This window comes from Podarcis pityusensis (assembly GCF_964106645.2).
Source record: "Podarcis pityusensis genome assembly, chromosome: 17".
Classification (NCBI taxonomy): Eukaryota; Metazoa; Chordata; class Lepidosauria; order Squamata; family Lacertidae; genus Podarcis; species Podarcis pityusensis.
Window position 1 is genome coordinate 8,632,526 of NC_138042.1, and position 9,658 is coordinate 8,642,183.

The window sequence follows — 9,658 nt, forward strand, 5'->3', positions numbered from 1 at the left end:
GACCATTAACCAGCATTCTGTCTCACATTACAAGCCTTTCTTAAAATCACACCCATTTCCTTGCCTCTCTTGTGATACCAGTTTTATGTCATTTTTTCCTACCCCCAAAAAATCCATATTCCTTCAACAAACACCCAGCTGTTGAAATCAAATATTTATACAAAGCACAGACATACAAAAAGTAAATTGCTGCAGCTAATTAACTTCTGTGGGCCAGTTATTTTCTCCGTACAGCCCCAAAACTGTGGCAGGTGCTGTTGTGTTGAAGACACTGAAGGAGAGGGAAGTCCAAAGCAAAGCCTATCATGTTCCCAAGTTTGGCAAGGGGTCATTTTCAGAAACGGGTGGAAGGCGGGAAACTGGGGGAGCCAAAAAGTGGCAGAGACCATTTCACAGGAGCAAGGATGGTTTACAGCACCAGAATATACCAGGACCCAAAACTGGGAGGAGCAAACAGGATTACGGGAACATTTGAGGTGGTGGTGCTTAGCCCTTGGGAGTCACCCATGGCACTCTTACCCAGTTTGGTGAGCCATGTTCGCCTGGCATGGCTGAGGCTTCTCAGGTGATCACAGTCTGTGTAGCTGGCTGGTGCCTGGCACCATCACAATCGGTGTACTTCTGTACCAAAGAGCGGAAGGCCTTCCACACGGCTGCATCGCGACAGCAGATGGTGCCACCCCCACGGTATTCCTCTGCGCGATTGCGGTTCATGTCCCCAACACAGGCCCAGCCAGGATCACTTTCTGTGCTCACACACCACTTGGAATGGTCCACCATGGAAGCAAAGGAAATGGCTGCATGCTGGAAGGCTATTTCCTCCATATTGTAGACTCGGAAGTGCCTGGAACAATTGGAAGGCAGGATCCCTCTGGACCTGAGCCAGAACTGGACGTAGAGGTTACTGGCAAGAGCTTGGGCCAGCCAGCCTGAGTAGAGATCTGGGTAGAGGAAAAGTTCTTATGAGAAGAGCCTTGACATGACTGTGATGACTATATTACTAACCCCTTCTTTTAAGCATGTTGCTCAATATCTCCTATCACCTCCATCTCATCACTTACCATCGTCAAAGGAGCGAAACTTTACAAAGCTGATAAATTCCTTGCCCCCCACCGATCTGAGGGCCACGGTGGAGTTCCAAGGCTCCTCCTCAATGTGTTGCCCCTCTGAAGCATTCAACAAGGCAGGCAGGTCCTGGGCAAAGGTTCCTTCCACGTGATGATCATAGACAAGAGGCTCAGTGTAGAGCAGCTGATTCCCTGCAGCAGAGAGACAACATCTGGCACATCAGAGCCACTGGCTTGTAAAGGAGCTGTCCCCCAGCTGACAAACCTCCTAACAGAGACACTCAAGATTTACATGGGTGGCATCAGATATGCCAGCTGCAGGCTCCGTTGACCAGCCATATACACTTGCATCTTGCATCACAGCCTTGTCAGGGGCAGGAGAAACGCTGTCTTGTTGACCCATTTCCCTACCAATGCAGCTGGGGATCTATCCAGCAAAGTTAGCTGAGAACAGATCGCCTTCCAAGCCCAACTGTGGCAATTCTGTTCCTTGCTCTGGTTCCACTCGATCATTGATGACAGAAGAGGGTCCCTGACCCCTAAGGAAGGAGTGTTTATGTCCATGTGCAGAGTAGCCAGAGCTGAACTGGATCCTTTTCTCCTAACTTTCCCTGTCCTGTGGCATATTTTCCCGAAGCTGGGGATAGTCTCAAATAGTACACAGGGGCCAATTTCTGCCTTAAGCTACTCTGTAAAGTACCACGTACCCCTATGGTGTTATATACAGGTTTGGTTCATACAAAACACATGTCAATGAAACAGAATTTGCAGGGAAATCCTACCATAGGGAAGCCCTGGCCCTTCACCACCAGGAGCCTGCAAAGAATCCCAGATACTTCCAGTATCGATGTTCTGTCTGTATCAAGATCCTACACCTACCAATCTCTTTGAATTGGCCATAGGGAAGTGTGATGCACAGGAAGGTCTGCCCATAGGATAGGCCACTGTGAGGCCAGTCATACTGCTCATCTGCACTGGGCGGGAAATGAGGAGTGCTGTGAAGCAGCCAGAATCCCTGTGTTTTGTCCAGCAGGATGACTCCTAGAGCAGGAAAAGAAAAAAAAAGTGGGGGTTGAAACTTAACCCTGGTGTGCTGAAGTTCCAAGAGTATTGTGCCAGGTGCCCAGGTGGCTGGTCTGGCCAAGTCACGATCTACAGCCACCACACAAGTTGACGATAACGCAGAACCAGTAGCTGAAGTACTCAACCTTCTTCAAACTTAAGACACATTTGCTGTGCTCCTTTGCATGCATTTGGAGAAGGGGGGTCTACCTTTTGTATGGCCATTGAGGCTGGAGAAAAGCTCATCTGGAGGCTCATAATTGAGGCTGGAGACAAACTCCTTTGGAGGCTCATCGTTGTAAAGGACATAGGCTGTTTTCTCCTCCTGGGTGAGAAATGAAAGGTAGGGTGGTTAGAGAACTGGTCTATTTTCCAAGCTTTCCTCTTCACTGAGTTTACTGAATCAGCCAATACTTTAGCCCCTCCTCTGGGCCAGGCACTCAAGAGCCAACCGAACTGCACAAGGAGTCCAGGTAGTTGCACTACTGGCAAATGTAGAGGGGTGTTTAAAAGCTTTCCCAAAGCTGGAAAAGCACTAATGAGACTTTGGGAAGGAGGCGGGAGGAATATAGGATCCTGTGTTGAGCCCTCACGCCTTCTTCCCAAAGCCCAGCACCTCCATTATGTGACAGCATGAGGGGGCTTCCAAAGTTGGCAAGGGCTGCCAAAAAAAAGGCCTTGAGGGCTGCTTGTGGCCTTTGGGCACCCTGCTGTAAAGGATCCTTGGGTGGATCTTGGAGATCATGCAGCACTTCTTGCAGGAGCAAATAAATCTCAGCTTGAGGAGGGCCATCGCTCAGTAGCAGAGCATCTTGTTTTGCATGCAAAAGGTTCCAGTTTCAATCTCTGGCATTTCCAGGTAGTATGAGGAAAAGCTCCTGCCTGAAACTACAGAGGCCAACAGCCAGTCGTTGCAGACAGCACTGAGCTAGATGGACTAACAGCCTCACTAGGTATAAGTCGGCTCCCCTTTTAAATTAATTAAGCCATTTTGAAAGCCTGGGCTCTAATCTAGGCAACTGAGACAGTCTGCCAGTGGACAGACAGTGAACCAGTCTGCCTGGAGTGAAGGCTTTTACTCTGGACTAGAATTGAGCCTTTGCAACCAACGTCACCCTTCCTATCACTCCTACTCATTTGGGATACTGCAAAAGCAACCTCACGCCTCCTTTTCTCAGACTCACCTGTCTCCGGGATGCCTCTTTGTACAGCTGTTGTACAGTCCGTCCCACGGCTCCTTCGGTACTGTTCATCAGGCTTTTGCCTTGCACCCAGCCCTGGGTCTGGCCGTCTAGATACATGTACCGCATGCCCTCTGTTGGGGGGCTATGATGGGGTTTGGGCAGCTTGTAGGCAATAAACCTGAAACCCAAGGCCTATTAGAAATCACACACCTTGCCACACAGGGGACAGAACTCTGTCCTTTCCACTTAGTAACCATGTTGCCCACTTGTGCCCTAACTAGACATTCCTAGTTTACAATCCCCTTTTCAAATATCCCACCCACATTTGTTAGGAGTGTAAAATCCTTATTTATTTATTTTATTGGTTAAAGCACCCTGAAAACTTTGCTGAAGGGTAGTAACTTTGAATAAGCATAGTATGTAAACCTCATAAAATAAAACAGGAGTAATAAAAGCAATTAGGTCCGATGGACACACACCAATCCACAGGCTGCCCAGAGTCGTCATAGCAGGAAATGCTCCCCGAGACGACATTGTGGAGGACGGACCCAGACAACAGCAGCAGGATGGGCAGCATGAGGCCTTTGTCTGAAGTCCCTGCAAGGAATACAGAAACAGCAATGAGTGATGGTCAAGAAGTAGCCTTGAAAAGGATACAGTACCTTTATCCTTGGTGATTGCAGCCCCGTTTCTGAATTTTCAGCTTCCATTGTAACAAAGCATCTTCAGCGCTTTTACTGACATGAAGGCAGATTTGTTTTTATCCAATTGCTCTCCAAGGGATAGAACAAGGAAAACAGACTCCTTAGTTAGCCCCTTACTGACCAAGCTGCATAGGACCTTCTCTTGGCCCTTTTTCTTTCCTGTTTATTTCCATGAGCACTCCCTATTAACAGCAGGTAAGAATGAGCTAATGGGACACGGCTGGCGCTGTGGTCTAAGCCACTGAGCCTCTTGGGCTTGCCGATCAGAAGGTTGGCGGTTCGAATCCCCGCGATGGGGTGAGCTCCCGTTGCTCGGTCCCAGCTCCTGACAACCTAGCAGTTAAAAAGCATGCCAGCACAAGTAGATAAATAGGTACCGCTCTGGCGGGAAGGTAAATGGCGTTTCCGTGCGCTGCTCTGGTTTCGCCAGAAGTGGCTTAGTCATGCTGGCCACATGACCCGGAAAAACTGTCTGCAGACAAACGCCGGCTCCCTCGGCCTGTAAAATGAGATGAGTGCCACAACCCCAGAGTTATCCGCGACTGGACTTAACTGTCAAGGGTCCTTTACCTTTACCTTTTTAAAGAATGAGCTCAAGTACCAGCTGTTGGTCAGTAGTTGCTAACAGGGGTTCCAGCATCATATTGCAAGATCCTGAAGAGTTTGCTCACGTGAGGAATGCCACCAGCTACATATGGGACCGAGAGCTACAAGAGCAACGCCCCTCTTAAGACAAGGAGCTAGAAATTGCAACAATGGATCTGAAACACATGATGAGCCTCCTGACATTTACACCCAAGAAGATTTCAGGATTCAGCATCTCCCACTATACACAAAGGCGTACTTTACTCTTTGGTGGGGAAACCAAACAAATCCTAGGTAGAGATGCTCCCTAAGAGTCAAGACAGCCTGCCAACTGACCATGACAAAAGAGCCCCTGGGCATGAGCAGAGCATCCAGCGGTTTTAAGCTCAGAGAAGGAAAGACCTGGGATTGAAAGAGCTGCTGGCGGTTGGGAGATCTATCAGATCAGGGACGGGCAACCTCTTTTATTAATATTAAATATAATTTTCTGGTTTACAATTTAGAATACAGTCATACCTTGGGTTACAGATGCTTCAGGTTGTGTGTTTTCGGGTTACAGACACGCCGAAACCCAGAAGTACCGGAATGGGTTACTTCCGGGTTTCGGCACTCGCGCATGCGCACAAACACTAAACTGTGCTTTGCGCATGCGCAGAAGGACGAATCACAACCCGTGTGTGCGCAGAAGCGGCGCTGTGGGTTGCGGACACTGCGGGTTGTGAACGTGCCTCCCGCACGGATCATGTTCGCAACTCAAGCGTCCACTGTATTTATTTAAACCACCATGAATATATCTATGACTTCCCTTCTTCTCTTTCCATGGTTCATTTTGCATAACATAAATCCCTGTTTATTTTATATAAAGTAAACCATACAGAATTCCATTATCACATCCATCAAAACTTATTTACACTGTTGAATTTATCTCAATGCTGCCGACGTTTTCAAGTGTACACAATTTCCCCCTATATATTCAATAAACATTTTCCAATCTTCTTTAAACATATGTTCTTCATGTCAAAGGGGTGATGATACAATTGGCTAAAGATTTTGGATATAATATTCAGTTAGAATCTTGGGAAAGGTTGTGGAAGGAAGGTACTGTATTAACTTTACTGCATGCAGTGCACTTAAAGAAAATGTTATGAAAATTATGTACAGATGGTATTTAACATCAGCTAAATTGGCTAAAATGTCCAAGACAAGAACTAATGAGTGCTAGGGAAATGTAAGGCTAGGGAAGGTATCTTCCACCACATGTGGTGGACTTATTAAAGGGGTAAAGGCTTTCTGGGAAATGGAATATAATGAGTTAAAGAAAATGTTTAAAAATACTTTTGTTAAAAAACCAGAAGCCTTTTTACTGGGTGTAGTGGGTGAAAAGATACCAAGGGAAGATAAAAGACTGTGGCAAGAATTCTTTTAGCCCAAAAACGGAAACAAGAAGTACCAATGAAAGAAGAGTGGCAGATGAAGATGGTGGACTTTGCAGAACTGGCAAAGGTGACAGGAAAAATCCGAAACCAGCACGATCAAGTATTCCAAAAGGATTGGAATAAATTTATATGATACAGTGGTGCCTCGCAAGACGAAATTAACTCGTTCCGCGAGTTTTGTCGTCGTGCGATTTTTTTCGTCTTGCGAAGCACGGTGTCGGGAAAGTTTTGGAAAAGCTTCAAAAATCACCAAAGTCTTTAAAAACCTCAAAAAAGGCTACCACCTTTGCTCCTCGAAGTCAAGTCGCAACTGTATTAACGGTGTTAAGAAAAAGGAAACAAACTTGCAAGACATTTCCGTCTTGCGAAGCAAGCCCATAGGGAAAATCGTCTTGCGAAGCAGCTCAAAAAAACAAAAAACCCTTTCGTCTAGCGAGTTTTTTGTCTTGCGAGGCATTCGTCTTGCGAGGTACCACTGTATTTGAGAGATTATTGTAAGCAATTAACATCACTACCAGGGTTGTCTGAAGACCTGTAATGAGAAATTTTCTATCTTTCTATATTAAATTAAATTTGGAGTCACTCTGTAATTGTAATTAGAATTGGAAAACGTATAAATTACAATGATATAAAGGTTAATTTTGAAAGCTATTTGGTGGGAGGGAAGGAAGTCAATAGGCTCTAAGCACCAGGGCAGTATAGTGGATAATGATGATGTGAATCTATACAGCGGTACCTCAGGTTAAGTACTTAATTTGTTCCGGAGGTCCGTTCTTAACCTGAAGCTGTTCTTAACCTGAAGCACCACTTTAGCTTATTGGGCCTCCTGCTGCTGCCGCGCCCGATTTCTGTTCTTATCCTGAAGCAAAGTTCTTAACCTGAAGCACTATTTCTGGGTTAGTGGAGTCTGTAACCTGAAGCGTATGTAACCTGAAGTGTATGTAACCCGAGGTACCACTGTATATTAAGTGGAAAATAAATTTTGTGTGTGTGTGTGTGTGTGTGTGTGTGTTCTTCAGTAATAAGACGAAAGAGGGACAGGGTTGGACTAGATGACTCTGGGGGTCCCTCCCAACTTCTTCCCTCACTGGAGGCATGCTTTCCTTGCCTGACTCCACGGCGTACTCTGCACATGCCCAGGAGCTCTCTCGGTGATTACCTGTTGCCAGCCTCGTGGGCGGCGCCAGAGAGGCGGGGGGGGGTAGAAAAAGGAGGGCAAGCGCCCCCCCCCCAAGGAGCTCTGCCCCCTCTCACTTGCCCACCGAGAGAGACGCTGGGCCCCTTCCGTCCCTTTTCTGACAGGGAAAGAAGCCATTCCCGGCAGCGCTGCCTTCTCTCGCCGCCCCCCGCAGCGGGACCAAGAGGGGTTCGGCGGGGAAGAGGGGGGTGAGGGGGGTCCCTCAAACTGCAAACAGGGCCGCTTACCCAGCTCTCTCTCCGGAGGCGCCGCCGCCGCCCTCAGCCAAGTTCGGGAACCGAAGAGACCGACGCGCCGCTGACAAGGAACTCGGCAACTTTCGCTCGCTTCCCCAAAATACAGCCGGCGACCCGGGGAGGCGGCGGGGGGGGGGATGGGTCACGTGCCCGCGCTTGGCCCCACCCGCCCCGCCTCCCTGGGCGCCCCCGCGACGCCTTTCTCTGGGCGGGGCGGGCGCAGGTTCGGGCGCGCCGGCTCCGCTCGCCTCTTGCGCGCAATCAGCGCTTTTATCGGCAGCCGAGTGATTCACGGCGGAGGGAAGGCGGGCTCTCGGGCGCCCCTAGCGGAAAGGCAGGGAGCCGGGGGAGCCTGGCAGGCGCGCGCAGGGGGGGGGGTGTCCTTTTTTGTGTGCACAAAAGTTCCTATTATTATTATTATTATTATTAGTATTATTATTATTATGTGAAATATACTTGGAGTCCAGAGCGGATTTCATGCTCTTTATTCAGCTCATATTATTATTATTATGTGAAATATACTTGGAGTCCAGAGCGGATTTCATGCTCTTTATTCAGCTCATATTATTATTATTATTATTAATTATTATTATTATGTGAAATATACTTGGAGTCCAGAGCGGATTTCATGCTCTTTATTCAGCTCATATTATTATTATTATTATTATGTGAAATATACTTGGAGTCCAGAGCGGATTTCATGCTCTTTATTCAGCTCATAGTGGTGAGGAGGAATGGAAGTTCCCCCACAATGTCTGCTTTATATACATTATTTACACAATGGGCCCCACGTGATTGGCTAATTCCAGGATTCTCCTGTACGCCAATCAGGTTGTGGATTCACTTCCACCTGGAGCTGGATTGGGTGGCTCCTGTGAACCAATCAGACTGCTGCATTCTGGATCCTATTGTTCTAGGACCAATCGGACTGCTGCATTCGGAATCCTATTGTTCTGGGACCAATCAGACTGCTGCATTTTGGATCCTATTCAACTCAGGACATAACATTATATTTATGCTTTTCAGATTTATACATTTCACCAACTTCAAAACTGCTGTCAGATCATTAGTCATATGTGTGCACATATATATATATATATATATTATATTTATGATTTTCAAGTTTATACATTCCAATAATTTTTCAGTCATTTTAACATTTCAAAACTTGACTTTGTTCCCCCTCTTTCTGCGGTTCCTTACACTTATTTTCAGTATCTTCTGCATATCCAAATTAACTTAATTTGCTCATTTATTCATCTGCTTTAAATATATACTCTTATGAAACTGCAGGTTATTACAATAATCCTGCCAATGTTCTTATATGTTTACAATTTATCTGTAAGTATTCAATAAACCATTTCCATTATTTTATAAAAAGTTGTCTTGATTTCTTTTTCTTCCCGTAAGTTTCGCCATTTCTGTGTATTCCATAAGTTTTTGTATCCATTCTTCCTTTGCTGGGACTTCTGCTTCTTTCCATTTTGGGTCGAGTAACATTCTTGCTGCTGTAGTAGCATACGTGAATAAATTTCTATACTGTTTAGGTGGTTCTGTCCCTATAATTCCCCAAAGAATTATAATGTTCTTTTGGGAACATTCAGGCCTAGGAGAAGCAACCTGTCGAGGAAAGAGCTCAACTGCCTGTCGAGGAAACTCATCAAATCCGACACTTGGCAAAAAAAAAAAAAAAAAAAGGCGTCCAGTCCTCCTCACTAATGATAACCAGAGTGATAAGTTGTTCCATGGCGATGTTCTTCATCTCTTACACACTATTATCATTATTAAAACACATTTATTCAAATGTTGGAATACAGCTTTATCCACTGCCGTAATATCAGAGAGTGATCACTCCAATCCTCAATCTCTCATCCCTGTCATGTTGGCTTGCCAAATAACCTCAGTAGGAACCCACTAGCAATCTGGTTTACATTTACAATTAATATATCCCATCCACAGACACCTCTGCATTGATGCTGGCATTAAAATACCCTGTTCTTCAATAAAGAGAGAAAAAAGGAGACCAAATTGTGTCAAATGTATCTTTTGATTAGTCGCTGATGGTATGTGAGGTGTTTTGATAGAGCAATGCTCCAGATGTTATGAACCCAAACCTCTGGTGGTATATTAGAGTCTTCCTTCCATCGTTGGGCAATAACTAGTCTAGCTGCTTTGAACAGGAAGGA

General features: G+C 46.1%; 1 protein-coding gene across 2 annotated transcripts; it reads right to left on the reverse strand.

Annotated features, from left to right (window-relative positions):
* Window positions 1–139: 139 nt before the first annotated feature.
* On the reverse strand, window positions 140–7,621 carry DNASE2 (deoxyribonuclease 2, lysosomal). Of its 2 annotated transcripts, none has more exons than XM_080988259.1 (7): window positions 7,464–7,621; window positions 3,793–3,910; window positions 3,314–3,491; window positions 2,340–2,454; window positions 1,947–2,108; window positions 1,062–1,259; window positions 140–941 (listed from the first exon to the last, which is right to left on the reverse strand). In XM_080988259.1, the coding sequence occupies exons 2-7, from the start codon at window positions 3,888–3,890 to the stop codon at window positions 562–564; spliced, it is 1,131 nt and encodes a 376-aa protein (XP_080844385.1). In that variant the 5' UTR covers window positions 3,891–3,910; window positions 7,464–7,621; the 3' UTR covers window positions 140–561. The 2 variants fall into 2 exon arrangements, with proteins under 2 accessions (XP_080844385.1, XP_080844386.1); XM_080988260.1 differs by lacking the exon at window positions 3,793–3,910 and adding an exon at window positions 3,976–4,086 and having other exon boundaries at window positions 7,464–7,615.
* Window positions 7,622–9,658: the final 2,037 nt, after the last annotated feature.

Coding starts and splice junctions, on each gene's coding strand:
- DNASE2 (XM_080988259.1), bottom strand. CDS start 3,890: ATGCTGCCCATCCTGCTGCTGTTGTCTGGGTCCGTCCTCCACAATGTC. Junction 3,492..3,792: donor TCTGGGCAGCCTGTGGATTG/GTGTGTGTCCAT, acceptor CTTGGGTTTCAG/GTTTATTGCCTACAAGCTGC. Junction 1,260..1,946: donor TGGCCAATTCAAAGAGATTG/GTAGGTGTAGGA, acceptor TCTCTGCTGCAG/GGAATCAGCTGCTCTACACT.